General features: G+C 44.1%; 1 protein-coding gene and 1 long non-coding RNA gene across 3 annotated transcripts; one reads left to right on the forward strand and one right to left on the reverse strand.

Annotated features, from left to right (window-relative positions):
* Nucleotides 1–1,649: 1,649 nt before the first annotated feature.
* Nucleotides 1,650–10,105, reverse strand: LOC144894333 (uncharacterized). The gene is made up of 2 exons (XR_013625032.1): nt 9,934–10,105; nt 1,650–4,182 (listed from the first exon to the last, which is right to left on the reverse strand). It is a non-coding gene; the product is annotated as an uncharacterized LOC144894333 (long non-coding RNA).
* Nucleotides 3,785–16,312, forward strand: LOC137436975 (cilia- and flagella-associated protein 300-like). 2 transcript variants are annotated; one of them, XM_078787018.1, is made up of 4 exons: nt 3,785–4,193; nt 12,934–13,106; nt 13,527–13,593; nt 15,717–16,312. In XM_078787018.1, the coding sequence occupies exons 2-4, from the start codon at nt 12,934–12,936 to the stop codon at nt 15,843–15,845; spliced, it is 369 nt and encodes a 122-aa protein (XP_078643144.1). In that variant the 5' UTR covers nt 3,785–4,193; the 3' UTR covers nt 15,846–16,312. The 2 variants fall into 2 exon arrangements, with proteins under 2 accessions (XP_078643144.1, XP_078643143.1); XM_078787017.1 differs by lacking the exon at nt 3,785–4,193 and adding an exon at nt 11,903–12,383.
* The last annotated feature ends 211 nt before the right edge of the window (nt 16,313–16,523 follow it).

The following is a 16,523-nucleotide window of genomic DNA, read 5'->3' on the forward strand; positions in this document are numbered from 1 at the left end:
TACAGTGTGATGCCGAGCTAGGTGTGAGGCAGGAGCACCAGCCCAGAGGGGAGAGCAGTACTCCATCAAGCTGCGGATGAAAGCTTTGTACGTGGTGAGGCACTCAGAGGTGCCAAGGAAGGACTTCGAACGACGGAGGATGCCCAGACGGCGACTGGCTTTGGAGGCCAGCTTGGAAATGTGGTTTTCCCAGGAAAGATCATGGCAGATAGTGAGTCCCAAAAGCTTGAGTGACAGAACTTCTTTAAGGATGGTTGAGAAAGTAGATGGGAGGGTTTTCCAGACGGTCTTTTCCGAGAGACACTGTGAGAGTGTGAGATTTGTCAGGATTGAAAGACATGTTCCACTTGTTTGACCAGTCTATGATTTTGTCGAGGTCTGCAGAGAGTGAAGAGGCTGCTGCCTGCCGAACTGAGGGGTGAGATATGGAGCGGCAAAGAGTCGAGTCATCAGCAAAGAGATAGAGAGGATTTTCCAGAGCATCAGAGATCATTGATGAAGAACAGAAATAGCACTGGTCCCAGAACACTGCCTTGAGGATCTCCAGCCCGGACAGGAAGGGGAGTAATTTGAGAATAAAATAAAAATAAACCAATCAGAATTATTACCAAATCGGAATAAACCAAAAGCCGATTTACGTCGAGTCTATTTGCGTCATTTTGATTGAATGCCGTTAACACATTATGGGGCAATAGTCAATTTAAGTCATGCGAGTCCAAAATAACATCGTTCAAAAATTAAGTACAGTACTGTTGTGCTTCTTGCGAAAAATTTCAATACAGTGGTGTGCGGTCTGCCAGTGCAACAGCAATGGCGCCCGCTGGTGGAGAACAGACAACATGGCAAGTGTTCAGTGGATGCAGTCGCTTTACCTCCCAGTCTCACATGTTTCACCCTGTGGTGAAGTGTACCACGTATGTCCATGATGTACTCGACCCTCGTTAGTGGGGCTTTGGCCATTATTAGTAACATGTAAAAGGGGTTTGAGATAACCCCCTCCCCCCCCCCCCCCCCCGTTAGTGTGGCAGGGTAAGTGAAGGTTAAGTTAAGTTGGTGTGACCAAATTTCTTTTCCTGGCAACGCATCCCTCTCCTCATAGCACAATGCACTGTATATGGGAATAATCATATTCGAATAACGTCACAATTTTTAGGAACACATGCACAACGTAAATCGGCTACTTTCTCGATATAACCACGACATATATATGCACAAGCATTATGCATATTGTTACTTCATGTGGGCACAACACAGGTTATTTTTTTATTTTTCGGGAATAGCCGAGGCAGCGGGGCGGGGTACTCTGCCAGTTACAGGAACTCTTCACCACATCTCATCCACAGGTATTTCTTGCATTTCCGCGAGTCGAATTTGCATTCAGAAACAATTATGGTCAACCGCTTTGAAATTTCTCCCACCACCCCATCCCCTGCAATTTCCCATATTTTTCTCCTTTCGAAAGAAATGGTGACACCGACGGTGCCGATACCACTCCGTCCCCTCGATAACCGCATGGAAGTAACAATAATACCAGTGGTAAATGCACAAAGATGAACTACAGTTTTTGCAGTTGTAAAATTAAGAGCTGCGACGAAGATGTCAGTTTGTCTTTGTTCCAAATAAAGCAATTACTGGGACAACAAACAATGCAGTATTTCAAGTAACACTTGTATTACAACCTTTTTGTCCAAATCCAAAGCAAGGTATGCTGCAAGGACCTCAAATTCGAGATAATTACGGTTTTTAAATATTTCATGTACTCATTCTGTATCAAAATGCATGGTCGTGGTGGTTTAAGCTTGGCTTCCAAACTGCTTGGAGTAGCATGGGCAACAGTTTCACAAAAATGAACAGCTTCGGATCCTCAATTCAAACCACACACACAAACACACATATATCTTAGACTTAGAGCCCTCCCGCTAAACATATCCCTGGACTATCGTGTATATGCATTGTGCACATACAGCTGTGAAGACTCCAGACATATTTTTGTCCCTAAACAAAAACACTGAGAAAATTTTTTAAAAAACAATAGAGCAAAGCTTTTTACACGCAATTATCAATGTGTAAAAGTGGTTGCAAATGACCATGCCAGCCTCAAGCAAAATGTCTAGACATGAGCTGTCTGCTGCCAATTTCGTAACAAAAATAACCCTCCATCCTGATCTCCACAAGTCTAGACAATATTCTTCTATAGAAAACTACAAAACCTTGGTCACCAAAGTTCACCTCTGCTCATTTTGAGGTTACCTTAACCTTAAACCCACCCCCGAACCATCATTATTTGTTCGACAAGACATTCATCATTATGAGCTGATCGCAAGACCAGCTGCCAAAAAAAATTCCAAGCCATTTACCCATTTCTTCCACACACAAAAATAAAAAATGTCCACAATCCATCCGGACTGGTTGCAGTAGTAACAAAACAGCACATGACGCAGAGCCTTGCCGGGGTATATAGATTACAGTAGATCTGAGCACCAGTGCAGACTCACGGATAGCAGTTACTACAGCGTTTCATATTCCATTGGGAAAGTGCGACGTCAACAAATCACGCAGTAAATTCCCACATCCATAAATTGTGAAAAATACATTGGAAATGGTTCGTATGTAGAAAAGTTAACCGGTCTCATCATTTTTATTCATTTGCATGACTACGAGCAGGATAACTGGCACGGTGATGCAGACAGACACACACACACACACACACACACACACAACCTTTTATGAGCAGTGGAGATGAGAAAAGTATGGCCCTCAACACACAGACACACACACACAGACAGAGACACACACACAGACACACACACACACACACACACACACACACACACACACACACACACACACACACACACACACACACACACACACACACACACACACACCTCTTCCCATCCCTTTGGAAACACGTGAGCAGGTGTACAACGCAAACAGGTGAACGCAGTCACCATTGTGCAGCCAATGAAGCAGTTCCTCATTCCCCTTGGTAACCGTTCAAACTGCAAACTTCCTTCAGGGTCAAGTCTGAAAGATGAAAATCTCCAACAGCAAAAATCTTGCAATTTAAGAGCACAAACAAAAAATGAAACTGCCTTTTTTTTTTTCTTCCCCGCCCCCCACCCGCCCCCCTTTTTATCAACACATCAAAGGTGAAACAACTTGTACGAGGATTTGTTTACACGATCAAATGCTAGCAGGTCACCACAAATGATACTCAAAATAGATGAATACGTTTAAACGTCCCAATGAACAGCAAGACAGGTAACTGGACACAATCTTGTTTATTGGGTCTCTCTGCCTTGCGTGCCCGCGTAATGCAGGGCAGCCAGGCAGGCAATACGCTCAGAGGGAGAAACAAAGAATAAGGGAAATTGCGGGAAAGGGGGGGCGGGGGGGGGGGTGGTGTGAGCAATACGGTGAGCAGAAGGGGTCGTTCCCATCTGCCAACATCATAGGTATCCTGCTCCGTTTGCACCCTGGGCAACCTACAATAAACACTCGACTCGCTCTTTCCTTCCTGGATGCAGAACAACAAGCCTTGGCTCCGAATCTCGGGGAGAGGGACACAGTCTTTACAATGAACCCAGCCAAAGGTACGGCAAAGTGACTTGTACTGCCACAAGTTTTGTACAAATGTTTTACATAATGCTATAAAAAAGCAAGACCCATAAGAAATGAAAAATCCCAAACCTTCATACTGTAAACAGCAGCTGAGGAGGGTGGGGAAGGGGAGGGATATATCCTAAATTGAGGACTTGTGGGCTGGGACAGGAAGGTCACCATGTCAGAGAAATGGAGCTCAGGGCCGTTAGGCTGGGAAAAGCAATGCCTGGCTCGGGAAGGTCCATTTAGACAAAGGCAAAGTCGAGGTCGAAATGCTTGTACTGGGACAGACGGGGGGAGGTAAAAGTGTGCCTGGGATGGGAACACCACACTTGGCCATGTTTGTCATCGAACGCCAAGCTTGGGGAAGAGAAGGGACGGCTCGTCCAGGCCAGACCCCGTTGCCCAGTGCATGGGAGAGTGTGAGGCCAGCCAAGCATGCCTACCCCGGGGAGGAGAACCGTTTTTCTCAGGGCTGGGAGCCGGCAGCAGCTGCCACGGGGGCAGCTACAGGTGTCCCGGGTGGTGGGAGCATGGGCTGAGATGATGTCAGACTGCCACGTGGCGAGTTCATCCCTGCCACAACGGTAAAAAGAAAGCAATTAGATTGCAGACCTTCACCAGGACTTGTTTTTATGGGGTGTTTGTATGGTATATATTGTGTTGGTGCAGTGTGCAGACGATGCATTTAGATGGTTGTTTATGTTGGTGTGACGGACAGACCGTTTCGGTTTTTTTGTATACATTCACTTTCCCAAAGTATGTATTTTATAGACGTATAAAATAGACTTGTATTTTATAGATACACGTATTTTATTGATGTAGGACGTATTGCTGTAGTACGTGCTTTATAAACGTGATCGGTTGAAAAAAAGATTACGTGCAATACTGGCTGAGCCACCACCAGGTGGAGCTTGTGGCCGACTTTAGCACATTATGTGTCGACAAGGCAAACCCAAATACAAATACAATACTTCCCCCTCCTCTGGTGAGGGTAAATATGTTCTCCATTTGCTCCATTTGCTCCATTTGTGATACAAGTAATACTACAACCCTCCCACACCCTTCTCATTAAAGAATCAGCAATAATTGGTGGGTGTTTTTAAAGGTCGTCGATGGAGGCCATCTCTAAAATTTGGCTTCAATCGAGTAAATTTATCCCCAAAAAAATAAAAAAAATAAATAAAAAAAAACCCTCGATTTAAAATTTTTTTCAATCAACCCCGACAACATTGTATGCACATCGTTGACCAAAATGTATTAAATTGTCCTTTGATGGCAAAGTCAAATTTTAGGCTCAGTACGCACGACAATATAGCAAAGTCTCCGTAATCTCCCAAAATACGGGCAAAGATGGAAGATGATCAAGAGCAACAGAATGTAGGTTATATAGAGGGGTGTGCTTTACATTAAAGGAAATACAATCACAGAAATGCATTATGGAAACGACATAGTATTCATAGAATACTTACCCCACGCAGTCAACTTGGTGTGAGCCAACTCTGGTTTTTTAAAGGGTTTTTTCATTTGAACCAATATGGCTGTCAGACCACGAGACCAATGACATCATAAATTCACATTCTCTAATATAATTGTTGTATAGCTAACGCTCAATCAATTTCAAACTGATCAGATAAAGTGTTGTACTTGTCGAATTATGATGTCATATAAGGCACCAATGACGTCATCATTACCAACACTTATTCCCCATGCAGAGTTCTTTACAATGAGTCACGTTTAAATTTTTCCCATGGAGCAGTTTCGGAGACAGAGGTGCAACGGTTTTTTGTTTTTTCAAAGATGGTGCCTGTACCACATGACCTATGACATCATAATCATTAAACAATTCTAAAGGAAGAGGCGCTCGCTCCTATGGTGAAAATTTCGACCAAGCAACAGTTGTAGAGAATTTTTTTTCATACTGATCGGATCAAGCGTTGTACTTGTCAAATTACGATATCATAAAGAAGGCACTGATGCCATAATCATCAACACTTATTCTCCATGGGGAGTACTTGACAATGCACCAAGCTTAAATTTTTTCCATGGAGCGGGTTCGGAGATAGAGGTGCAACGTTTTTCCAAGATGGCCATGTCCATACCACATGACCTATGACATCATAATTACGACAAATTGTACAGGCGGACGCCCTCCGATGGTGAAATTTTTGTGTCAATCGGACCAACGGTGCCCGAGAATATGCATCTATCTATAATTCCAGCAATCTCTGTGTGTATGTTTGTATGTTTGTATGTTTATATGTTTGTATGTTTGTATGTTTGTATGTATGTTTGTCTGTGACCGCTGTTTCTCGACAACTACCGGTCCGATATACTTGAAACTTGCCAGGTATATTGCTGGGGACCCGAGGATGTGCCTTTTCAAGGTTTGAAATTAATCTATCTATAATTCCAGCAATCTCTGTGTGTATGTTTGTATGTTTGTATGTTTGTATGTTTGTATGTTTGTATGTTTGTATGTATGTTTGTCTGTGACCGCTGTTTCTCGACAACTACCGGTCCGATATACTTGAAACTTGCCAGGTATATTGCTGGGGACCCGAGGATGTGCCTTTTCAAGGTTTGAAATTAATCGGACAAGCAGTTACCGAGCTATGTCCAAAAAACGATTCAACCAATCAGAGAGCAGCGAGCTATCACGTGTGCCGAACGTGGCGAACAGACTCTGCCTCGGACGGCACATTTGAGAGCGCATTCATTTATTTCACGTTTGCAAACTATGTTGGCGCTATGTTGGCGTTAAACTATGTTTTAAAACTAATAAAAACTAATTTGCGATTCATCGTAACTGCGATATACGACCTTCCGGAGCTCCCGTGAGAGCGTGCGCCATTACGGATAGTAATTCAATTAAAAACATAAAAACATTGTCCCAATTCAGTCAGAGCGAAGGGCGTTGTTTTAAGCGAAGAGCGTTTTATTTTTCCCCTTAAATTCAGTCGCCGGACGGTGAAAGCTTTTTTTGGGGGGCAGCTACGTACGGCCAATCACAGGACACGTTGTTGTGTCGACGTGCCGTGTTGTTTTCCCTCGCGGTTTGGAATGTTTTTCCTTTTCATTTCTTTTCTCTTCCTTACGGAAGTACGGGCATTTCCTTAAATTTGCGATTCTTTCGCTTTCCTGCGCGTTTGGGCACGCTATGGCGATTTCTTTACCAAACTCCGAAGCCGTTCGCTTTGGACCAAACCATTTCATGTAAATAGAGGGGGGGGGGGGATTGTCACCGTACTTGCAAGCCGTTCGCTTTGGACCAAACCATTTCATGTAAATAGAGGGGGGGGATATAATTTTAGATATAGATATCGTACGGGCATGCCCTAGTGTCTTTCAATCCTGACAAATCTCACTCTCTTACTATGTCTCTCCGAAAAGATCGACTGGACAACCCTCCCATCTACTTTCTCAACAATCCTCTCCAAGAAGTTCTGTCGCTCAAGCTTTTGGGTCTCACTATCTGCCATGATGTTTCTTGGGAAAACCACATTTCCAAGCTGGCCTCCAAAGCCAGTCGCCGACTGGGCATCCTCCGTCGTGCGAAGTCCTTCCTCGGCACACCTGAGCTCCTCACCACATACAAGGCTTTCATCCGCAGCTCAATGGAATACTGTTCTCCCCTAAGGGCTGGTGCTCCTGCCTCACACCTGGCTCGGCTTCACGCTGTTGAATCCAAAGCTTTCAAAATCCTTGGAATCTCCCGCGATGAAGCTATCTCTGAGGGCCTTTCACTCGCTCACCGCAGGCAGGTAGGTGGTCTTTCTGTCTTCTACCGACTCCTCTCCGGCCTTGCTCCCCCAGCTCTCTCTGTGCTCTGTCCCCCAAATATTCCTACAGGTCGCACAAGATCTGCCAGCAACCCTCTGATGGTTAAACTGCCGAAATCTCGGCTCTCTGCTCACCTTCACTCTTTCATTCCTCTTTTCTCCCGCCTCTGGAACAAACTCCCACACTCCCTTCAATACCACTCCTCCCTCCAGGTCTTTAAAACAGCTGTTCACCACCATCTCTTATCTTCCCCCATCCAAAACCTTGATCTTTTCTACCCCCACTAATTCACCCCAGATCCACCTTGTTTGAAATTCCAACTTCTTTCCTGGAAGTCCTGGCAGTGTCCATATGTTTATACCTCTCCCACCCCCCCCCCCCCCTTCACATGCCTCCCCCCAAAGCCCTCTCCCTCCCACAGATCTCTCGATGTCTCCATGTCTCTCGGTCCCTGCTCTCAAATGTTGTGTTTGTGTCCTTCCCCCTCTCTCCCCATCTTGTCTACCACTCCCGATGTTATTTGTTTTATGTGTCTGTTTGTCTTTCTGTGTGATTAATGTTCGCTCTTTCACGAGCCTCGATCTTGTATCCAAAAAAAAAAAAAAAAAAAACTTCGTTCGTCGGCTCAGCTCCGGCCTCAAAAAGGGCTGTGGGATGCCTGGTGGCCGTGGAACGGGTCCCACAGTTCGGCCAATGGCCCGATCGTCGGCGGGAGTAAGATGGCGCCGAATCGCTCTTCCGTCAAGTCCCACTACGTTTGAACCGCCACAAGCCCCACGAAGCGTCGCTTTCTGGCTCCTCTTCGACGGCTGCGACAATCTCTTCCTTGATAGTGCCAACAGTTCACAAAGGCTCCAAAATCACTCCACAGCGTGCCCGGGCACGAAAACGCAGCCGTTCCCTCACGCGACGAATAACTAAGAGAGCGAGCAAGGGGAGATGTCGTCTTCTTCTCTCTCAAACATTCGACCTCTGAAATCACCCCTGACCAATCGCCGAGCTTCGTCAACACCACTCCATGTCCCCTGGACCAATCTCGACTCTCGGGGTGTGGTCTCTCGTTACGAGTTGTCGGGGCAGAGTGTAGTCTCTATTGGCAATGTCGGTTGTTGTGGTTTAAGGGACCAAGTGAATGTAAAACCGGAAGGGAAAATCACAGGAAGCAATTACACACGGGAATTAATCTTAAGCCCTGTCTTGTTAACACAAAAACCACGCCCCTTATGGCGACATGCAAACACTTAACCTGACAGGTTCCCTACTTATTACATCTGGGTTCTTCTTCACGTCCAAGGTCCAAGCTAAAACCTATACATTCCTATCTCCATTATGGTATTTCTTCCCTACCCCCACAAATGTAACAATATGAATCGCCCTTTTAACCCAAATCAATGATCGGTGACTTATTCTGTTTAACCCCTTCTACTATTTGGAATTATTTTTTGTAACTCAATGATTTCACGAATTGGCCTTATCCTGTCATAGGACAGCTAATGATGATAATCTTTGCGCCATGAGAGCTACTCAATCGTGATTTGGTTCACTTTTTTGCAATCCTGCAGGGGCACAATGCATGTCTCGATTGAGCTACCTGCAAAATAATAAATGAAATGGAAAAATTGTTTTTACAAGTTTGAGGTGGGATTGACGATATTATTTTATTTTATTCAGTCTATCATTCAGTTTTATCAAGCCTGTAACTGGCATCCCAGAATCCCGCAGATCCTCCATCACACTTCAACAATGTGCTCCAAGGCATGGCATTCCACCAATCCCATTTCAACATTTTTAGGCCCAGAATACACCCTATTTTTGCACCGTGTCTGTGTCCTTTTCTCTTGCGTGGTATTCCAAATCGCACTGATGCTTGCCTTGCACCCCGATATCTCATTATTAAAGGTTTTATGTCATGACAGAGTTTAGTATCTTGCCCAAAAATGTCGGCATTCTCTTCCCTGAAGGGAATTCTCAATGGTTTGTTAAGTTAGTTTGGCCTGTAGTCTTCACTTCATAACATTCCCCATGGTGAATTTGAGGATTACACGGGTCTTCATTACCATGATGGGGGTTCTACTCTAACAGCAAATAAACATTCCTCAATGAACTCCATACATTTTATTCGTCTTGGACATGGCGTGATGAAAGAAAGCAACAAAATCCATTCCAAGGCCATGTACAGAAGGTATCTGTTCAAATCAGACCAAACATCTGGGCAATTCTCAGCTGGAAAGCAGCGACTTGTCATTTCACCATTGGTAGTATAGTGCGGTAGAAGATACTATAGAAAAAGAGGGTTTTTTAAATTGAGTTTCATATTCATTCATTTGAAGCGCATTGCATTTTACCTTTGCAAACTCGCACAAAACCTCAAATATATTTTATAAACATACGGGTTTGCCTTTTTGAAAAGATCAGGAGCTTATTGCTGTGTAACCACCTTTAGTGGTATTTAAGAGGAGGCTGTGTGGACGTCGTATTTAAGAAAAAGTGATTTGTACATTGCTGCATCTACAGACAATGGATGTTTGAGCTGTGTTGTCTTACAGAAGTATGCATGTTCCATGGCCTCACGGGGAGGGAGTCTGGTCTGGTGATCATAACGCAACAGCTTGTCCAGAAAGTCCAATGCCTCCGGGCTCACCAAATGTTGATTCTCACTGTGTACAAAGCGCTCCCAGCGCTTCCGTGAATGCCTGCGATGAAACACATGTACCTTATCACCACATAATAAACAAAATCACAACTTTGGACTCTCCCAGATTCCAGAAAAAAGGGGAAAAAACACGAGTCAAAAAATAAATAAATAAATAAACGTTCATCTGATATGCAAGTCAACTGAAGTATCAACAGCAACAACAAACCAATGACAAATGCAGCAAATTTGCGCAATAATATGAAAAGCATTTCTAGCTGAACCAAGTGAGGATACAGAAACATTATTGCACGAGGACAAGCAAAACAAATTCAAGCCAAAGAGAAACGCTTCCTGAAAAAAAAAAGATAATAGATAAAAAGGCATGAACCACCTTTAGAGGCCATTTTTCCCCGCAGAGCAGGGGTTGGCCTTTTTGGGGCACCCTGGTCCCCTTTTTGAAGCAATGTTTTATGGCCGGATGCCCTTCCTGCCGCCAACCCTGTTAGTCCCCTCTTGCGACACACAGGGAATTACCAGTGACCTGGTACTCAATTTGCCGACCTCGGAAGGATGACAGGCTGAGTCAACCCCCCTGGTGTTAATTCAGCGATAAACCGGGATTCAAACCCAGGATCCTAGGATCCCAAGCCAGCACCCTAACCGCTAAGCTAACACCAGGCTAAGCCAATAGATAAAAAGGCATGACACCTTGAAAAAGCATTTAAATATTTTTCGGTTGTTTCACTAGTGGTTTCACTAGTAGATGTCCACTAGTAGATGGGAGGGTTGTCCAGTCGGTCTTTTCAGAGAGACGTCGTAAGAGTGTGAGATTTGTCAGGATTGAAAGACATGTTCCACTTGTTTGCCCAGTCTGTGATTTTGTCCAGGTCTGCAGAGAGTGAGGAGGCTGCAGACTGCCGATCTGAGGGATGAGGAATGGAGTGGCAGAGAGTGGAGCCATCAGCAAAGAGATAGAGAGAATTTTCAAGAGAGGCAGAGAGATCATTGATGAAGACCAGAAAAAGCACAGGGCCCAGAACACTGCCTTGGGGAACTCCAGCCTGAACAGGAAGAGGAGATGAGAGAAACCCATTCAGGGCCACACGTTGACTACGACTAGAGAGGACGTCCGCCAGCCATGCGTGGAGATTTCCATGGATACCAAAGGAGGAGAGTTTGGTGAGCAGAGCGGGGTGCCAGACCGTATCGAAGGCACGTGATATGTCGAGGGAGACAGCTCTAATTTCCTGTTTGGCATTGAGGACCTCCATCCATTGTTGAGACAGCAGAAGCAGCATGTCCAGAGTAGAGTGACCTGGTCTGAAACCAAATTGATGATCAGAGATCAAGCTAATGGAGAAGAGGAAAGATTTCATATCCGAAGCAATGATGGATTCCTTGACTTTGCTGATAATTGGGAGAAGGCTGATTTGTCTGTAGTTGCTAGGATCTGTTTTTGCACCTTTTTGTGTGAAGCGGTGATGTTGGTTGATTTCCAAGCAGATGACAGTTGACCTCCTTGATGCAATTAGATGAGAAAGTAAGCAAAAATGGAAAATTCAAGATGGCCGCCATAGCTCAAAATTGCTACTAACAGGGGTCGCACTTAACTTAATTTTGTAGACTTAGAAGATGCAGTAGTTTTAGATGCTGCTTAATTTGTATTACTCAAATGAAGTTGAGTTCAGATTCCCATGTCCCACAGCAGGTAGGCTCATGAATGATTTGGCTGTCTTGACTGAGGGTCTTGGTGCTACATGGGCACAGTAGTGTTGATTTGGATCTGGTCGTGATTGAGTACCTTGGTTAGGTAGGATGAGTAAGAGTTTATGAAGGTACAATCGGAGTACTTGAGCTTTTTTTTCAAATTGGACTTTTGATTTTGGTAATGGTACCAAAACAAAATGGCTGACTCCTTTCAAAAGGTACCACTTGATACTTAACATTCACAAGCAAGCGCTAGTAGACAAGGCAACTGCCTTAATGTCCATCTGAAGGACGCCGGCCGTACTCACTGTTGCAGCACCAGGGAGACGCTTTATCGTGATGCTGGGAAACGAACCCAGATGACAGCTCAAAGCCACGTGCCCGAGCTGAGCTATCCTGGTTAAATGAATGCTTGCTCCCTGAAGTAAAGAGACTAAAGTAGAAAAATGTACAGCAGATGTGAGAGAAATTTTTGTTTTTGTTAGGGTGTAAAGTGCAGCAGGCCATTGCTGAAGAGCTGTACTGCACCCAGGTGACCCTCAATTTCTTTGACCGCCTGGCTGCTGTTGGTGTCACCCGTGACAATGGCCGACTGGTCAAACGGCTTGATGAACCTTGTGGGGATTTTCTGATTTCAGACAGACTACGAGAGGTGATGCAACATGAGCGGCCATCGATTTATATATTATATATATATATATATATATACATATACAAAAATTGCATATATTAAAATATTATATCTTCTCCCCCCCCCACCCCCCCTTCCCTCCTTTCATTTCCTCTCCCATATATAATCCTTCCCTTCCTTATCCTTGCTTCCATCTTTTTCAAAATACCTTTCATTTTCACCCCACTTCTCCCACATTACTGTCCCGACCCTTCACTTATTTTAACTTCAAAAAAGAAAATTCAAAAATGGTTCACTCGCCTTGTTAGATTTGTCCTTTTTGTCCAACTTTTCCCAATGAGGAACCTCTTCAAAGTCTTAACCATTTTTATTCTCCTTCCCTGTCTCAAGACTCCACACTATCCACAAAATCACAACTCAGTCATTTCAGTCCTTCACTTATCCATGAGCATCAAACAATGCATGAAAATCTTTCAAAAGATGAAGATAAAATTAGGATCTGCAATTGTGTGTTGGTGATGCTGAATATTATTACGATGACGCTGACGATTATGACGTTTTCTTCCTGCAGATGCTTTTGATGCCCGATTCTGAGCTCGCGGAAACCTACAGTGAAAGGGAGAAGAAAGAGTTCCTCTACGTGCTTTTCCGCCACCTGTGCCTTGGTGGTGTTGTGTGTCAATTTGAAGATGTCATTGATCCTTACTTTGATATTACCAAGGATATTTACAAAGAACTCATTGGGTCAGCACTTTCAAATATTATACATAAGCTCCCATACAGAACTCATGCTTACGTCTTTTCCCCAGATGTAGTCAAGGTTACAAATGAGAAATTTCAGAAAGCTTATTTTTTACTGATAGTAAAAAGAACATGTGCTGTAATTTGTTTTAATTTGAGAAACAATGATCTTACACGGGCAGCTGAGTATGGAAGTGAAATGAAAATGGACGGTATGGGAGTTCTGGTCATCATTAATCTGGTTTGTCAAAAGTTGCTCTGAGTATCACCGTGGGTGATGTTGTGATGGATCACAATTGTAGTCAGCATGGTGTCGAGGAGGGTGAGGAGGCTTGAAGTGACAAGTTGTCACCTGTATTATTTGGGGATTTTCAGATAATTGCAGAATGGAGAAAATATTTCACTGTATTTTATTCCTTACAGTGTTGTGAAGGATTCAGATACCAAGTCAATACGGATTACATCTGCTGTATATCGAATTACTGCTTACGTAAGTATCGAATGAAAGCAACACATTCTTGATAAGCACTATAATCACGAAAAGGATGTCCTTAGAACTACGGTATACAAAACCTAACAAATCTATAATAATAATAATAAACATACACAACATGACCAAAAGTATGCGGACACCTCTTATAATTAGTGGATTCGGCTGTTTCAGCCACACCTATTCCTGACAGGTATATATGATCAAGCACACAGCCATGCAATCTCCATAGACAAACAATGTCAGTTGAATGGGCCGGACTGACGATCTCAGTGACTTTCAACGTGGCACCGTCATTGGATGCCACCTTTCCAACAAGTCAGTTTGTAAAATTTCTGCCCTGTCAAATGTTAAGTGCTGTTATTGTGAAGTGGAAACGTCTAGGAGCAACAACAGCTCAGCTGCGAAGTGATGGGCCACACAAGATCACAGAAAGGGACTGCCGAGTGCTGAAGCGTGGAGCGCGTTGAAATTGTCTGCCTTCAGTTGCAACACTCACTACCGAGTTCCAAACTGCCTCTGGAAGCACCGCCAGCACAAAAACTGTTCGTCGGCAGCTTCATGAAATGGGTTTCCATGGCCGAGCAGCCGCACACAAGCCTAAGATCACCATGGGCAATGCAAGCGTCGGCTGGAGTGGTGTAAAGCTCACTGCCATTGGACTCTGGAGCAGTGGAAACGCGTTCTCTGGAGTGATGAATCACAATTCACCATCTGGCAGTCTAACGGATGAATCTGGGTTTGTCGGATGTCAGGAGAACGCAACTGCCTGAATGCATAGTGCCAACTGTAAAGTTTGTTAGAGGAGGAATAATGGGCTGGGGCTGTTTTTCGTGGTTCCGGCTTGGCCACTTAGTTCCAGTGAAGGGAAATCTTCACGCTGCAGGATACAATGACGTTCTAGACAATTGTGTGCTTCCAACTTTGTGGCAACAGTTTGGGGAAGGCTCTTTCCTGTTTCAGCATGACAATGCCCCCTTGCACAAAGCGAGGTCCATACAGAAATGGTTTGTTGAGATCGGTGTGGAAGAACTTGATTGGCCTGCACAGAGCCCTGACCACAACCCCATCAAACACCTTTGGGATGAATTGGAATGCCGACAGCGAGCCGGGCCTAATCGCCCAACATCAGTGCCCGACCTCACTAATGCTCTTGTGGCAGAATGGAAGCAAATCCCAACAGCAATGTTCCAACAACTAGTGGAAAGCCTTCCCAGAAGAGTGGAGGCTGTTATAGCAGCAAAGAGGGGAGGGCGAGGGGGGCGGGGGGGGACCAACTCCATATTAATGCCCATGATTTTGAAATGAGATGTTCGATGTTCGGGTGTCCACATACTTTTGGTCATGTAGTGTACGTGCAATACCCCTGGGTGCTCAGCTGGTAGAATAAACAGTATACTACACTGACTAAAGGTATTTTAAATCAATTTCAATGGTTGCTAGAAGGCAGGGCAGCAGGTAGAATCATACTAACATAATCATAAGACTTTAAACAAACAAACAAAAGATACCTATGTTTGTGGGGCAGGTTCACCTGTCCTCCACCTTACCCCCCTCCCCCATAGTCTACCTTAGATCCCGATTTTTAAAAAATTATTTTAACAAACTTTGGTACATCATGGGTAATGAAGGTTGTGGTCGAGTTTCATCAAAAAGGAAAGGAAATACCTATTTTGGGGGGGCAACCCCCTCCCACATACACCCCCAAAGGGGAGGACTTTTCTTTTTAACGTCGTGAGCAAACTTTAGTCAAAACATAATAATTTTATTTGTGCCAAGTTTGGTCACAATCCCATCAGCGGTTTCGGAGAAGATGTTGCAAGTGTTTACGGACTGGACGGACGGACGAGGTGCCATCGCATAAGCTCATCTGAACTTAGTTCCAGGTGAGCTAAAAATTGAGACTCATGGTGGTGCAATTGCTGAAACCTCGTTGCATTTACTATTGCGGGTTCGATTCCCGTAGCTGCTCAGAACCCTGGTCCGCAGAGGAGATGGGCACCACTGGGTCTATTTCCCCTTTCGAAACACCATTATGGATTTCCAACAACTTTTATATGCTTATGACCTCCACTATCTCTAACACCGTTGTAATCATTCCATGTGATGAAATCTTTTTGCAGGACAAACATGGAAGTTGCTATCCATCTCCACGTGAGCATGAACAAAACTTTGCTTACCTCATACTTGATCCAAGCAAACATCAAGCAACTGTACTCTACCATTGTTACGGGACTAAAACCGGTTGGTAATATGTTACCTTGGGTTGGCGGTGAGAATATTTGAGTTAACGCTAACAATATTGCCAACAGATTGAAGTTACCGGGTGTTAAAGCCAAAACAAATGATAGAGTTGAAACTATCTACAAACCCGAGTTCTTCACCCGGTTAAAACCATTGAAGAAGTTCCACAATTGTTACATTTTCCCATTCCGAAGGGACAAAAGAGACTATTATAATTGGTCTGTATGTCAGATCTACTGTGATCTATATGACCTAGGGAGGCTCTGAATTATTAAATCTATAACTCTTCTTCTTTCTTGTTTCACTCCAAACTCGATTAAAATTTGCACTTGCTAAAAAACATTTTCTGCTACTTAATTGTATTTTTGTTTTATGTCAGAAAATATATATTTAATGATGAAATTTGGTTTGTTATACTGCACTTCACTTCTGTATCTTTGCTCGATTCATGTTCATTAAACTGTTTCCACTTCTGGCCATGATTCATATTATTCTCAGAAATGAAAATTTGAATGCTGTCCGAAAGCAGTGAACGTCTTCTGAGAAGATGAAAACACCTATGGTGGTGAGATGTGACAAATTGGCAGGGTGTGCTGATCAAGCTTACACACCGTCAATCCGATGTAGGCCGGCGCACGCAATGATGTCTCGCCCTTCATTCAGAGCACCAGGGTGACGGTTTATAG

Source organism: Myxine glutinosa, chromosome 11 (genome assembly GCF_964187855.1).
Source record: "Myxine glutinosa chromosome 11, kmMyxGlut1.1, whole genome shotgun sequence".
NCBI lineage: Eukaryota > Metazoa > Chordata > Myxini > Myxiniformes > Myxinidae > Myxine > Myxine glutinosa.

What these genes read in the sequence shown, in the direction of transcription:
- LOC137436975 (XM_078787018.1), top strand. Translation starts at nt 12,934, where the DNA reads ATGCTTTTGATGCCCGATTCTGAGCTCGCGGAAACCTACAGTGAAAGG. An exon ending in ATTTACAAAGAACTCATTGG is followed by an intron (nt 13,107 to 13,526) that starts GTCAGCACTTTC and finishes TATTCCTTACAG; the next exon opens with TGTTGTGAAGGATTCAGATA. An exon ending in TATATCGAATTACTGCTTAC is followed by an intron (nt 13,594 to 15,716) that starts GTAAGTATCGAA and finishes ATCTTTTTGCAG; the next exon opens with GACAAACATGGAAGTTGCTA.